Source organism: Larimichthys crocea, chromosome XVI (assembly GCF_000972845.2).
Source record: "Larimichthys crocea isolate SSNF chromosome XVI, L_crocea_2.0, whole genome shotgun sequence".
Classification (NCBI taxonomy): Eukaryota; Metazoa; Chordata; class Actinopteri; family Sciaenidae; genus Larimichthys; species Larimichthys crocea.
Genome location: NC_040026.1, coordinates 8,526,975 through 8,543,518, shown reverse-complemented (window position 1 = coordinate 8,543,518; position 16,544 = coordinate 8,526,975). Strand labels below are relative to the sequence as shown.

The 16,544-nt window shown below is 38.8% G+C and overlaps 2 protein-coding genes across 3 annotated transcripts in view; both read right to left on the bottom strand.

The window, feature by feature from the left end:
* Window positions 1-748: 748 nt before the first annotated feature.
* LOC104920701 (potassium voltage-gated channel subfamily A member 7) lies at window positions 749-6,353 on the bottom strand. Its single transcript, XM_010733043.3, has 3 exons — window positions 5,837-6,353; window positions 4,819-5,569; window positions 749-2,444 (listed from the first exon to the last, which is right to left on the bottom strand). Exons 2-3 carry the CDS (start codon window positions 5,503-5,505, stop codon window positions 1,539-1,541), a joined length of 1,593 nt encoding a protein of 530 aa, XP_010731345.1. The 5' UTR covers window positions 5,506-5,569; window positions 5,837-6,353; the 3' UTR covers window positions 749-1,538.
* Window positions 6,354-10,774: 4,421 nt separating this feature from the next.
* The window catches only part of LOC104920699 (potassium voltage-gated channel subfamily C member 1), a 49,205-nt gene continuing 43,435 nt past the window's right edge, over window positions 10,775-16,544 (bottom strand). For both annotated transcript variants that reach the window (XM_019271070.2, XM_019271073.2), the window contains one exon: window positions 10,775-15,841. Coding sequence is in view for 1 of the 2 variants with exons in the window: in XM_019271073.2 (XP_019126618.1) it covers window positions 15,828-15,841 (14 nt within the window). In the remaining variant the exon portion in view is untranslated. The remainder of the gene's footprint in view (window positions 15,842-16,544) is intronic.

Below are 16,544 nucleotides of genomic sequence, written 5' to 3'. Positions count from 1 at the left end.
TACACAGTAGACTGTATGTGTATCTGCGAATGTCATCTGTCCTGGATGGCCTCTATATAAAAGTGGAGGGGTTGGAGGATGTTAGCGAAGTTGACATCCATCATAAACACAGAGACTGTGGCGTTCTTAAACAGCTCCTTCAGCAACAGACTGCTACACCCACCATGTAAGAAGGAGATCTACCACAGGTCCTTCATTCCTACAGCTGTCAGACTCTTGTAACTCTGTCATGACTTCATGTAGCACTGTTAATTAGTCAAATTTCCTCTGTTAATTATATTTGCTGTTATGCATAGATATGAATGTACATATGTACATGATACAAATGATCAAACATGTCAAACTTGTTCATGAAGATGAAGATTTCTTTTCCCCCAGTGTGAGATCATTAAAGTTGATCTTATGTTATCTTTTCTTATTTAAAAATTCAGACTTTAATAATTGCATTGTTTTACACATAGCCCACTTAATATAAACAAGTGCAATTTGAAAATCCCACTGATATATTAATATTTATAAACAGTATAAAACTTACAGTATACACTTGCAATGTCACGTTACACATACCTTCCATGGGTCATCACTGTGATGTCGTGGAAAGTCTTACGTGTTCCAGTGAAACTGAGAGCAATGTTACTGGAAGCTACTGCTTATTGCAGCTTAGTAGCTGCAAATCCTTTCTTGAAACGATTATTCATTACCACAGGCAATTATAAATAACACTGCTTCTTTTAAGAAAATTAATAAAATATAATCTTTATTAAAAACACTTGAGTGCATAATTAGGCAGGTAAATACAGAACGTTCTCCATAGCAATCAAATATTTCCTCTTTAACACAACTGTGTCATTAAGTAATGCTATAGTGTTGTATTACAGCATGATAAAGGTCACATCAGTTGCTACAGGTCACATAAGCCCAATCTACACAAATGTGAACTTTGTACATTACTCAGAAAAGAATGTTGAGAATGTGGGGTTGGTTTACGAGAGATCTTCGCCTGTCTGCAGCGACAGCTCTGCTGGTGTATGGTTGAGTTTCGATGAGACATGACACCTACTGTTTATTGCCAATAATCTATCTGTGTTCACATCAAACATTAAGCCACAATGTGACAGTACTAAGACATCATAGTTTCAAGACACAGGACATACATTCATAAAGTCATTTTCATCTCTAACAAGCTGATAACATGAATAAATAACAGCTCATATTATATTTATACCATGACCCTGAGAATATAAAACTCACCGTCTTTTTCTCACTTTTTTTTATAGCTTTATTATACAAAGGTTGCCTTTCAGTGACATTTGACTGGCTAGTGCTGTAATACATACCTAGAAATGAACAAGAAAAGGCAATAAAAAAATATTTAGTAGCCATATCAGTGTTATGTTTAAGGTTTTACTTCGTAATTTGAAAGTTTCTCTCAGTTTCAGGACCTAAGAATTCATATTCATTGTGTTTCATTCTGCTTTTTCACCCCCTTCATTATGTTTCTCTTTTGTGTCTTTGGTACAAAATAACACTCCCACTCCTTACACTTGAGTAACCAGTGGTTCCCTCAGATACATATTTCCTCCTCTAAACTCTGTGCTCTGCCCTGTACACAGTGCACCCAGCAAAGTCCCATTCAAAGGGTTGCAGATGCCTTCAATTGCGTAATAATCTGGCTCTGGATCCCTATCCCCTTCCTCTGTTTCCTCCCCTTCTGGCTCATCTCCATCCCACAGACCAGTTGGTACATGGCTGTACTCTGTTCGATCCTCACATTCAGTCTCCCGATGGTAGAAGTAGCTAAAGTTGGATACTATAACAGGCACTGGCAGTGAGATGGTAAGCACTCCAGCAATGGCACACATTGAGCCCACCAGCTTTCCCCACACTGTCTCTGGGTACATGTCACCATAGCCCACTGTGGTCATGGTGACAACTGCCCACCAGAAGGCATGTGGTATACTGATAAAGGCTGTGTTGGTGTGGTCAGCCTCAGCAAAGTAGATAGCACTAGAAAAGAGGATGACGCCAATAAACAGGAAGAAGATAAGCAGGCCCAGCTCACGCATGCTGGCCCTTAGTGTCTGGCCAAGGATCTGAAGGCCCTTAGAGTGACGTGACAACTTGAAGATCCTGAAGACCCTCACTAACCTGATGACTCTGATGATGGCCAAGGATGTGGCTGGGGAAGCATCATTGTCCTTGGCCAACTCAGTTCCTAGAGTGACAAAATATGGCAGGATGGCACTAAAATCGATGATGTTCATGACATCCTTGAAGAAGCGTGTCTTGCTGGGTGAACAGGCGAAGCGCATGAGAAGCTCAAAGGAGAACCAACATATACATATGGTCTCCACCAGGAAGAAGGGGTCGTGGAAAACGTTGTGTGGAAGAGGCATGTTCACAGATACGTTCTTTGCCTGGGAGTGGTACTTGTAAAAATATTCCTGAAGGAAAAGAGACAAGACAGACAGGAAAGATACAAATTATACTTGTGAATTGTAGCCAATGTATAAGAAAGTAATGAGAATGAAAATACACATTTTTTTCCTTCAAAGTTGTAATAATTTAACACCACTTTAAGGAATAGTTTGACGTCTTGGTAAATATGCCAACTTATTTTCTTACCAAGAGTTAGATGAGAAGATCAATCATTTCAGTTAGCCTGGCAGTGCCCAAAAGTAACAAAATTCCCCTACCAGCACGTTTTCACACCCAAGGGTCTGAACCAGGGTGTGAACCAAAGTTTATGTTATTGTTACAGTTAGCTTCACATTTCCATTATGCATGCATCCCTTTTCCAGTTCTGATACTAGCCTGCCAGAACTTCCAAATTGTTCCGAAAGTCCAAAACATCCCAGAATGTTTTTGCACACCAGAAACAACTGAACCATGGTTCAATTTGACCACCTCTTTTTGCTGGACCAAGGTTTAGCTGTTTTGTCTGGACTGTGATCTGGGAGACATTTCACACCTTTAGTTTTGGTTTGAAATTATCTGAAAAGCCAAGACCAGACCAAATGATGTGTAAAAGGGCCCTTAAGCTCACAAATGATTGCATAATATTGTTGATTTAATCCTTCAAAAAGCAAATGTGTAAAATAACAACATTTATTTCCTAGAAATAGTTGAGCACATAACCCTTCATAAAATGGCAAAGTAATATTTTTACAGGTCAGATTTTGTACAGATAATGTTTTAATTAACGGACGTAGAACAGAGCCCGGCTGACTGTTTCTCCTTCTTACCAGTCTAAGTGCTAAGATAAGATAACCGGCTAGCTGCTCCAACTACATATTTACAATACAGACACAAGATTAGCATCTATCTAATCATCTAAGAATAAAGAATAAGAATTTATTGCATATTATTTAATGCCAGTTTACTACTGAGATACTATGTTCCTGGTATTCCAATAAACTACATGTAACCTCAGTATGTTGTCCACCGTCTCACTTTTGACAACATCATAGAAGCGTTTGACATCTGTGGCATTACATTTCAGTCATAGCAGCACCTATCTCTTTTTCAGTCCACCTGTCTTTCCATCTTCCATGCCGGTTAGCATTACATTCAAGAATTGGATAGTAGCTGTTTAAAGCATCTTACACTTGACATCAAGTTAAACGCGTGAAAACGGATGATACGGATATAAAGGGATCACTTTAGTATGCTGTAATGGGTTGTGTATAACATCTCAAGTTTCAGGGTAGTTTAAATAAACCTAGAGTATTTCTTATGACTTTCAGTAGCAAGTCAGTGACAGTGTTTATTACTAAAGGTGGACATCTCTGTGTTGATCTCCTCCAAGGGCTCTCCTAAGACTAAATATAACCCCATGAGATCTCCGAAGAGAAACATGAGAGCTTCTTGCTGCACCGCACCTCATCTATCTCCACCTTCATCACTATATCATCTCCCTGGCCTCTGCAGCCATGTAACATTGCCAATTTAGTTCAGTAGGTCTGCCGCTGACTTGGACTCAAGTAAGTTACAGTAGTTTCCTGGCAGGTCCCCTATGCATAGGCGGCTTGGCCTAGCGCAGCAGTCCTGGAGGAATGTGTTAACATGACCCAATGTGCTCGTCTCATCCTGTGAAACCTTTTAGTCTCCGGTTCTAAGCCACCGGATGGCTGTGGCTCACCTTTGCCTATGTGTTCGGTCACTTGTGTGACCTTTTATTTACACTCCTCACTGTCTCCTCACCCTGTCTTCCCTTTCTCTCCCTTTATTTGTATTCCAAGCCACACCCATTACTCCCTGTACCCTTTAGCACTTCCTGAATCTGAGTGTATCAAATTTAACAGCCGACTAAAATAATCACACTGTGAGCTTCCTGGAGTCTCACTCTCACTCTCACTCTCTCTCTCTCTCTGGACTGCTTCCAGATAGATTGGCAAATAGTTGTCCCCATGTCAGTATTTTTCCTCTTAACACACTCTCGTACCAAGTGTGTGTTTACCTAAACACCTGCTTTCCATGATATTATGTTTCTGACCCAGGCACACATCCCATTCATACCCAGGCAGTTTTATTGGTGTGATACTGAAAAGTGGTAGGGTTGCTTTTCAAGAGTCTCTTTAAAATGACTACTGACAATATATTTTCTCATGTCAAGTCTTTACCACTGACCTAATCCACCTATAAAATTAATGTTAAGTGATAAGGGTTTATTTGAGTTTAATCCACAGTTTCCTCTGTCAGTAACATTCAGAGTTCTTTTGATAGTCCTAAAAACGTCTCACTCCCGAGTCCTTGACACTGCATTACACTATTCTGCCTCCCAAACATACAGAGCAACACTTTAATCACGTTTCCTACCTCTCGTGTCTCTTTCTCAGTCCTGAAGTCTGGCAGTGTCTCCAGGCAGAAGATGAGAATGGACACCACAATGACCATAACACTGATGATGGCTATGATACGTGCGCCCGATGAGGACTCAGGATGTTCAAACAGCATCCACAGTCTTTTCTGAATTTCGTTGGATGGCAGTGGGGCCTCCTCCTCTTTTGGAAAACCTTCATCCTCCTTGAAGCGGTTCATGATCTCCTCTCCCAGCTCATAGAACATCAGCTCATCCATAAAGATGTCCAGTGGTATGTTTGCAGGCCTCCGAAGCCTCCCGCCTGACTGGTAAAAATACAGAATGGCATCAAAGCAGGCCCGATTGCGGTCTAGGAAGAGCTCATTTCGAAGTGGGTCAAAGTACCGTGATCGCCGCCTTGGGTCACCAAGCAAGGAGTCAGGGAATTGGGCTAAGGTGCGAAGCTGAGTTTCATAACGCATCCCTGACACATTGATGGCCAGTCTTTCACTCAGCGCCCATCCATTCCGCCAAAGAGACCCAGAACGTCGTCTTTCCTTCTTTTTCTCTTTCTCATTTCCTTTGATCTCCTTCTCTCCTTTCTCCTCAATGTTGAGCTGGTTCTTCAGCTGTTTGTCTTTCTCCCCATCGCTCTCTTTCCTTCTGCCTCCTCTTTCGTCTTCATGTGGGTCACTGCTGTCCATGCCAGGCCAGGGAACAACAAACCACTCTGCTGAGGAACTACTGCACTGCACAAGCAAACTGTGTCTGTAAACCAGAGTGACAGTTCCATCAGTTTGCGATGGTTTTTCAATTGATAAGCATTACAGGTTGAGTTACTGTAATGTAACTCCCATTTAGCAAATACAAATACCGCTAAACAAACACCAAAAACACGTTGGTACAAGTATCATGTACCAGTGTTTGTATAGCAAGAATTTTCATCACAGTTAAACATACAAATTCAAAAACTGACTTTGAAATTATGTATTAAAATGTTAGTACCCAGTTAGTTAGATGAAAGCAAATACTCACAAAGTGTAAAAAGGATGCTGACGGAGACTAATGGCAGGATGAAAAGATCACATTGTTCTTCTCCTGTGACTCATCAAGCTGTCAGCCGTTGGATCCATCATTATGTCCGTCTGTCATACGCTCAGAGTCCTTTCTTTGGCTTGTTTGGTCTACCTTCAGTCCAATGGCTGTCCAGCTAATCTCTCTGACCAGGTTTCACACGAACTGTGCTTCCAGTTGTTTGCAGAGAACCTCCACGATCTAGTCCTGTCCCTTTCTGCCTCATGTTGTCTGTCTTGAAATTTTTTGGGAATGCTGTCCCGTTGAAATTCAATCTCTGCTGGAACTCTCCAACCCCACCCTGTCCTCTCCCTCCATTTTAGCTATGTAGCAAGACAACCTTCAACCTGACTATCAAATGTCACCTCTGCCTGGCACTGCATGGTGTTGCCCTCTCTAACAAGCACGGTAGCCTGACTGACAGGGGTTCCTCACTGTTCATTAACTCTCATTAAGTATTTTATTTTTCATTTTTTTCATTAAATGTGTATTATTTAAAAACAAAAGTCATTTGAACTTAACAACAGTCAAAGAAAAACATATACAAACAACATTTTTTTCCAGATAAGTAGAAAATATTTAATGTTAGATTGCTATGTTTAAGCTAATTTTGCTATATGACTTTATGTGGCTGTTTACATTGCTTTGCATTGTTCTTATTACGGCATGGTCTGGGGTAGGTTGGTTATTAATATCATTTTTAATATATTAATATTATTCTTTTCTAGATTTCCCAAAACTGTCATTTAAAACTTTCCAGACCATGATAACATTGCATTAAGAAAATCCAAGTGTGTACTTACAGTTATCCAATATAATACTCTGGTGTACACTGTGATATCTGACGGTATCATGTTACTCTTACATATACTCTCCTGACTGCTGCTGCTAATCTCACCACTATGTCACTTTATACATTAGGTCAAGTACAACACTACTGCACTTACATGCACACTTCTATTGCCTGTAATTTGAGTTGAGTGTAACTGCTCTACCATAGCTATTTTATTCTCTTTTTTTATTTTAAGACTTAGAATGATCTATTTTTTAAGTATCTCTCTTTTCCACTGTACTTATTTCTGTCTTCTGTCTTTAAACTTCTTTACAATGGTACACTGACTTGGGGAGATGTGGAAAAGCAGTTAATGTTATCCTAACAACCTACATATTTCAACGCTAACTTGCTTGTTCACTAGTCATTTAAGCTGGCAAAGTAAGTTATATTGTCCATGTGTCACAGATGGTTAAACATCCTAACCTGTAATTGTAACGAGAGAAGAAAAGAGACCAGGGTTTGTTTCCTGAAACCTAAAGTCAACATTGACTTATTTAAAGTTACATACAGTTATTATGTGATTTGTGTGCTGAAGCAATGACAATGTGACCTGCAATTGTGTCACATAACATACTTATTTTAACCTAAATTATGATCTTTTCCTAGACCTAACCAATCTATGACAAGGTTAACCACGTGTTTTATATAGACCAAGCTATCTTATGAGTCATTCCCCATACAGTACTGTAGCTCATGGAAGCACCGACATGGGTGACGTCAAGCTTTATCCTGTGTTCATGTCTATGATCCCAGAATAGACAAAGTAGTAGTAGTGCCACTCAAACTTGTTGAGTGTAGAAGATTTGCTGCAGAAGGAATCTACGATCTTGCTGACCTTGAACTCGAGGAAAATGAGGAATACCATGGACCAACTGTGTTCGCTTTGCAGCTGACATTTCTGCAGTAATGTAGGGCTTAACAAGGGATTTGCAACATTCATGAAAGCAGAGAATCCCTATATATCTGCCTGGTCTGTTGTGCATGCTACCTACTACCTACCTCATGCTACCATAGCTGCTGAAAAGGCAGCAAGACAGCTATGTGTTGGCACTGATGAGCAGCTTATCACAATATACTACAACCGAACAAGAGCAGCAAAAGGAAGACTGTGCAGTGTGACAAGCTCTCAGTTTCCCCAACACACCTGCTCCAGTAAGCTAGCTGACCTGAAGACCAAGAGGTTATCCTCCAGCTTTTTAAGAATCCCCCTTAATACAATCCAGCAAATAGAGGAAAAGGAAGGAGGAATAGAAAAAGATGACAAAACCAGAGAAGGTTCACAAGATCTTGATCAATCCACAATCAAAGTTTTATGCTCTGTTTTACAATGGGCCATTTCCCTGTTTGAAACTGCACATCAAACTCTTCAGAAAAAGGGAACTTTACATCCAAACTTGACTTCTGACATTAAAGCTGCAGCTTCAAAAAAACTCAATCCTGCAAAGCTGAACATGCTGTCAAAATGATAGATGAGGTTCAGGGAGGGAAGTCTACTCGTTACAGATACATACAAAGATTATTCTTTGAGAGCCAGGGTAAGCTACTGAAATCTTGAGGAACGACTTCACAAGCAGGTTAAGTGGCCTCCGAGTATAGGTAGATAAATGGCTACATCATCATCTGGTCTATGAGTGCTGATGAGTAGACACCAAACTGCCACATTCTGAGACATTTCATAGGCAGGATGACAGTGGATAATACTGTTTCAATGCACAAGCTTGGATGAGACGTGGGTCTGATGGCAACAGGAGGAACAAAGCTTCTCACCTGCCAGGTGTCCTTGTGATTTTCACAGTGGTGCAGACTGTGAAAGAGCTTTGAGCTTGGTGACAAAAAACAAAACTCACGCCATCCCACTGATGTGCTAAGTTCTCTTGTGACCAGACAGGCCATGATAGCTGCCAGTGTCACATGGAGAGACATTGTAGTGGCACTTTGCTTAATAAGGCACATTTGCAGCTTATGAGGCGGAGCTGCAGAATATAAGTGAACACCTGAACTCTGTGCTAGTGTCAGCTAAGTGAAACTGACCCATGTGACAGCTATATGATGGAAGTGAGGAGTCAAAATTGAGCAGAAGTCTTTTTTTTTTCGAACTGAGAAAAACTTGTTTAATTGATTTAGCTGTTATTAGTCTGCCTATTTATTTAATTGTTTTATTTATTTATTTTTAACATTTCAACATTTGGCTGCCAGATAATATATTAGGCTACTGAAAGTGGGTCATTTTATTTTTATGTTGACATGCCGAGAGACACAAGCTTACAGACCAAGCTACTGTAAATGGTTCAGTTTATATTTTCAGGTACACACTCAGTTCAAATTTAGATGACTGACATTAATAAATGAGTCGGCTATCCAAAATATATGTGTTATGTCAGCATAATGTGACAAAGAGAGAGAGTTTTGCTATCTATGCAGTAAATTGTATAGTATTGGTTCAGTAGTACAGAATAAGGATCATTAGCAATGACTACAGGAAATTATTCTTGGGGTAAAGAAACTCAGATTTACTGTTATAAATCATAGATCTTCATCTGTCTGAATCTACCAAAACAGACAGTACTGTGTGTTACCACCAGAGGGAGGTGGTGTTTTGGCACAAAAGAGAAAAATCTCAAAGAGTCCTCTGCCGACATTTCCTCACAGCTGCCTTCAGTCACAGAATAAATACACAGATCACTGGGTTGCAGCATGACATTCACATTTGGTTTCATATCATTCATATCATCAAATTTTTTGGTTAGAGGGGGAGTGTAAAGTATGTGAAAATCAACCACAAAATGATGCCCCCCCTTCCCTGAAAATATAGATTATGTTTTGGATAAGGGACAGATATGCTTCTGGTCTGACTTTAAATTCTTAAGCTTTCATGTAGCTATGCAGAGAAATCATGAAATCTTGTGACTCCCATGAGATGGCTGCACATACTCTACCACCACAGATTCATCACCCTGTAGGAGAGTGTGAAACAGACACTGGGTATCCATAAGTAGAAAACATGACTCATCACACCACAATAGTATTTCTTACCATGTGGTTCTTTCATTAGTTTGTGTTTTTGTGCCTTCCACACGGATGTAAGCATTTTTCAAAAGGCAGTGCTGAGATTTATAGTAGTGTCATTAACTTAAACTAACCACCACTTTCAAGATTATTATTTCTAAATTGCTTTGATTTTCTGATATTTTAAAACTCCTACTATTATATAGAAGATAAAGAATTACCTCTATATCTAGTTGCAGCTCTTTTAATCTCTATTTGCTTCAACATGACTGTGAAACATTTTTCCATCTTGAGCACACCTCATATTTCGCTTATTTCCCCACAATCTTACAATCTCTGGCGCTGGGTCGAAGAACATAATCAGTGTTTCCGATCCATATGATTCAAACATGTTCCGGTTTCACAGAAGTTAAAGTTACAGTTATCTGATATCAAGATGTAATGTGACGAATATAGTACTTGCATTACCTCATCATTCTCAAATATCATGCCACAGTTACGGTTGACCTCAGAATTATAGATTTGCATTACATGACAAGACTTTATTTTAGAAGCTCAAATAGCTTTATGCAACTGGCTATAAAAGAAACTTGACTGTCAGACCTTCTTGGAAATACCGGCATCAGAATACACCACATTCTTAAACTTCCAGTCACAAATTTAATGTGTCATCCTTCAGTTTCATGCAAGACTTTGGATTTACATTGTGTCCTCATTTCAAGCCAGATTATATCAATCATGGTGTTGTGGTATCCTGTTCCTGACAGGCTGATGAGCAGTGTTAACTGTGACAGTCAGTACAGAATGTTACAGTCTAAAGTCAGTACGCACAGGCGCACACATTTCATCACTTCAAATCTTAAACAAGCTGACACACCGTTGATGTTACTTTTTCATTTATTTTTTTGTTCATTTCAATGATTTTAAGCAATTTTAATGTCTCTGAAAAAGCATCTCATGACTTGTTAATCAGTTGTTCATTCAAGCTGCTATGGAGATTAGTTCACATTAGGTCGCATTGACATTCATACATTTTAAGTCTCAATAGTAGAAATAAGTTCAATTATGACACTTTATTGATATGTTTCTATTTTTTCTTCAAAATATAAAAAGATAGATCATGAACATTCCATTGAAATATACTTTATACAGTTCTTGATGAGTTGTTCTTTGTGTTCCAACATTTCAAAAATAAAATCCGGCATAAGTCACAACCAGATACTCCAGTAACCACCTCCTCCCCCCCATTCACTCTCCTACTAAGACCGTAGTACAATGGACTAGTACCTAAGTCTGTTTTATACAATTTGATGGCATGTAAAATGAACATACATCTTTTATCTTTGGAATGCTTACATAAATGCATGGTGTTAGTATGTAATATTAGATGTATGTATATATCGATATGACTTTTGTGGTGTTAGTCACATTATTTCTAATTAAAATAATATATTTAATATGTTAGAAAAATCTGTTAAGTTTGATAACTTTTCCTCTAAAACAACTCTTATGGTCTTATCACTTTGTAAAACAAAATATTTTTAGATTAGTATGATTGCTATGTCACTCTATGGAAAGCCATAAAGCCACTACACATGTGGTTGCAATCATCTGAACTGATGACAGAACATCTGTGTCTCAGGGAGCATACAGTTAAGTGTCGATCAGTGGCATTCGTGGTGCAGATTGCATACAATGTCCTCAATAAAAAACAAAACTAAAAAACATATTCAACAGAAACAGGCATGTTAAGAAACTAAATATGATATAATATATGATATATGATATAATTGAAGATGTGTTATCCAAAGACCACATAATACCTTCCAAACACCTGGACAGGACATGTCATAATATGGTCACAACACATAGAAGCTGTTAGCTTAACAGTGGCACCTACTTACTGTGTAAAGCATTTTTCTTATTTTGGTTATGTGAGTGTTACACAGGAAATCTTTAACATGTTACAGATTGCAAACTTGAGAAAAGTAAAACAGACTTAGCACTCTCAACATTGTAACTCATTCTGTTCAACATGACTAAATCAAATGGCAGTATTATGCAATAGAAAAGGAAAGACATCTTTTTCAGCCTGGTTTTGGCAGAGCAGTCACAATGTGGAGAATGTGGAAATGAAAAATAAGTAAAGTAAAAAAAAAAAAAAAAAAGACAGTACTTGGCCATGAAAACACAAACAGCTGGGTGAAGCACAAAGTTTTTGCAAGTGTGCACACCATTGCTAGAAGTTTACCTTTGAAATGTTCATAAACATCTTTGTGACCATCAAAGCCGTAGTTGCTTAATATCTTCCAAAATGGGAACTGAAATCAGCAGTTTTTAAAAAGTTACTGGACCAAAACAAAATCCCATGGACCATTTTTGTAAATAGACAGAAGTTCAAGAACCTCTAAAACCTTGAATAGTCTATTTCGTTAACATCACACAATTGAGTCTCATATTCTGGTGAACCTCCAACTGCAATGTACTAAGAATGGACCGAGGACCATTCAGCTGCCTGAGCTGAGCCCTGGACCAGCAGGGCCTGAAACTCACTTTGAATACCAAATCAAGGTTGAGGTGCTTGGAGAGTACTCAACAATGAGATGGGTTTTATTTAAACAAACCTTTTTTTTTTTTTTTACATCAATCTCCCCTCGGTGGACACTGGTATCTCTCATCCTCCCTTTCTTGCAACACTTAAAAGTACTTCACTGACATCATTTTGGAAGCTCTGGGTCTCTTTGATTGGTGCTCACATGACTGTGTCGTGTGCTGTAATGAGCTGCCAACTAGCCAGCTGGATGACGGTAACTCCATGGGTAATGACGGATGCAAAGACCTGACCATCTAAAAAACGAAGACGAGCTACCTCTACACACTCATGCTGACACTTGTGAGTGTGAGTAGTTTTCAGTTGCCTCTCAGAGGAAGACGTTTCTGCTCTACGACACGGCACAGTGTTCATAGTTATCAAGACTGGAATCATGACAAACAATGATAGGAGGCTAAGGGGATATGTCAAGACTCTGTTCCCCCTCGAGAGATTATCAAGTCATTATGCATGCGTTTTTTACACATCACTGTGAGGTGTTCACATTATCGTCGTCTATATACTAGAATTTATTATGTTAGAAAGAAAATAGCAAAACACCTACATCCACACACACCATCGACACACCTGAGTCCTTTAAACCACACACAAACTTTGGAATGGCAGTTGGTTCCATGCAAACCTGAAATCTCTCTTGATTGTTCGCCAGTATAGTATATTTGTGTTATTGGTCTTGGATAACCTGCACTTGTACTCCCATTTTTCTCCTTAGGACTAGCGGAACAGAACTGCCTATCCCAGCAAAATCCTTCCATGAGACATCCAAGGCCTTTACGAATCTCTTTAACACTGAGGCGTTGAAGATACTCTCGAGGTTCTCCGTTTGCCCTGCTACAATCATGTGACAACTCTTGTATTATTGCCAAAGAAAAAAGCAAACTATGAGTACTAATCAAGCAGTCAAAGTTGTGGCATGGATAGCTGTTGTTTTAGAACTGCTGCTGCTGTTTCTGCTGCTGCTACGGTAGTTGTGCAAATGATTTAAGGAGGAAAACATAGACTTTTAACAAGAAACATCCTTTGCGCGACTGCTATAGTTCGGCAAAGTTGGAATGACAGCTGTTGAATGGGTTGGAAAATATACTGCTCAATGCATAACAAAGTAAAACTATGGCAGCGGTCGAAAACACTGGAATGAGGAATGTAGGGCAGTAGAAGCAGAGAGATTTCATCAAACAAAACATAGTTCAGGGTGTACTTTGCAAACATACATGTTTCAATATTCACATTTTTTTTACTTTTCAAAACAAAATATAGCTCTTCTCTTTCATTATAATCTTTTTTTTAAAACATTAATTGCATATAACATTTTTTTAATTCATTTTATATATACTTTTTTTTTTTGTATCTCTAGCACCCTTGTCTTCAACTAAGGGCTTGCAGAAAAGACAGTCATGCAAATAGTCATGCTGGTAAACAAAGTTACAAAAATGCATTATCTTTTTTTTTTATTTGTTTATCTCAGCGTCCATTCTTTGTCATCCCCCGTGTCTTTATAGGCAAGAGTTTGTCATTGCTCAATGTCTTTCAAAAAAACATTTTCCCGGTGCTTGTGGGGACAACAACTTTGCCCACCTCCCATGACAAAATATTCACTTCCCATCTTTTTCCATGACTCCATTTAATGATGCCAAATTTTCTATTAACATTTGCATCTGATTTTTTTTTTCTTTCTTCCATTGAACCTGGATCTTTTCTGCACAGAAACTTCTTCCGAAGCAATGGATAGTTGATTTGTTTATCAAAATATAGATTTGTTCTCTTTGTACACTTCCACACTTGTTCTACTCTTGGTCCATTTCTTCTCATTTTCCCCTTTGCCTAAGGCTCCCCTGACGGGCCATCCTTAACTTGACATCGACTTGCCTGTGAAGCAGTCGTTGGCAGCAAGAGGGACAAGAGAGAGATGGGGCAGTATTCATCTGGGAATTCTTGAGCCTAATTGGCAGTGTCGGCCTTTGCGTTGGGGGTGGGGGAACATTTATCTGATTGGTCCCTTTCAATATGATAACACAGAATTTCCAGCTAATGGATATTTTTATGCGACATAAAAAGTGTTCTTGTGGTAGGAATGTTTTCTTTTCGTTGTAATTTAGGCAGGCCAATATCCCAAGATATTGAAGAAAGACTGACAATTGTCTCTAGGACCTTTGTCTCCTTTAGTCAGTCTTTTCGCTCCTCATGACTGAGCACTGTGTCAGTCAGACATGGGAAAAATACTTGTAATGTTTAAATGTGCACATAGGGATGGGATGTTAGTGGCAGTTAAAGGACTGAGTTCTTTTAGGATTGATTTTGTACCAAACAGAGGCAATGTCCAGTATGAGGGCGAGTACAAACCTCATCCTGAATGGTATAGTTCTCCTAATCTACTGTACATTACAGAAGGTCATTCAGCAAGTGCATGCTACAGGACCTTTGGTATCCCACGTGGATTTCTGGGCAAGCCCATGGCAGTACATGAGAGATAAAGATAAGTCTTTTTCCACCATTTTCTTATGGTGAATGTTTCAGTTTAGTCGAAATGTACAGTAAATGCTATACATGACCAGTTTGAGCTGATGCTACATGTGCTTCATTTGTTCGACTTCATAGTTAGTGCTGTTTTTGATTATCTCAGTACTTGTAAAGAGGGCAGTGTTTCAGTCTGATAGAAATGAATGGAAGACATAGGTTCAGTGGCAAACATGCTATACAAGTGCTAAACTTGAATGAGGGACTATAGTATGGATGTTGGTAAATACTGTGCATTTGTGATTGATTTCATATGCACTGTTTGTATCTAGCGCATCTTCTTTCTTTTTTTTTTTTTTTTGGAATGTCAAGAGTAAGACCAATCCTTTGTCTCTCATGTACTATGTTTTCTTTTCTTCACTTGAAAGGAACCCAAGAGGAAAATGACATCTAAAAGATCCTTTGAATGCATAAATTCCTCTCTCTCTTTAAACCGTTGATGGTTTAAGTAAGTTATTTCCCAGCCAACAAATGCTACAATATGTTAGCAGAGATGCTACATTGTTCATTCAGTCCTTTGTGAAGACAAGTGTTTGTTTTTTTTTCCCGGAAACTTGTGAAGTTGCTCAGTTGTTCAGCACTGTAGATGGTACTGAGTTGGTCATCGTACAAGATGGCGAGTATAATGTTGTCAGAGATATGTCATCTGGAATGTGTAATCAGGAGTCCTTTTCTCTCCCAAAGTGTGTCAGTGCAATGCTCAGTCAGTTTGCCGAAAAAAAGGAGAAAAAAAAAAAAAAAAAAAAAAAAGGTCAGTCAGACAGTTGTCAAAAAATGTGGTCGGAGTTCCAAGAGGCTGCTTTGGTAACAACGTGAGGAGCAGACCATAAGATTTTTTAATTCATGATTAACCTCTGGTCTCTCTCTTGTCACCCCAAAGATCTCCTTTAAACTGTCCATCCGTGTCACACCTGTCGCTTTACGTGGCTCCCGCTGCAAATTTGTGTTTACCGCTTACTGACTCCTTATTAGAGAGAAGGCGAATGCTAGAAACTTAACACTGTGAAGACAAGAACAGAAAGCCATTAATATTAAGTTCACAGAGAATAAACATATTTTGTAAGAAATCATGTTCAGTGAAATTAAAACTTAACTAGTAAACACGTGTATCTAGATTGGTTTATAGAGTGTTCAACTAATACAAACCAATCATTTTTCTTGTTCTCATATTTGGAATTTGCCAATTACATACAGTTTTATAGTGTTACTGACATTATGTACAATAGGGAAGCAATCGGGGATTACCATTACCTGTAAACTGCTGGTTAACTGTGCATGTCAGAATGAAGTGCACACATTTAAAAAGTAATGACAACTCTAGTACAGCTACAACAACAGTCTATCTCCAACATACAGACAGAAAGTTGGCACATAAGTTATTCTTGAACAACAATATCCAGAAAGGTGACAATAACACTGGTGTTTGACAATATAAGAAAAACAGACAATATACTGAATGAAACAAGCTGCCAGCCAACTGACCAACACCATTCTCTCCACTCCGCCAAATCTCAACAAATGCAGCCACCATATTTACAAGAGTGAATTATGTACAGAGCATTTCAAAGATTGCAAGATTAGGTGATGTGTGTGTGTGTGTATGTGTGTGTGGATGACAAATGGACACATAAATATACTCAATTCTATTCATGAAAGATTTCACATTTAAAAGAGAAATTCTTGTACTTTGTGAATTACACATT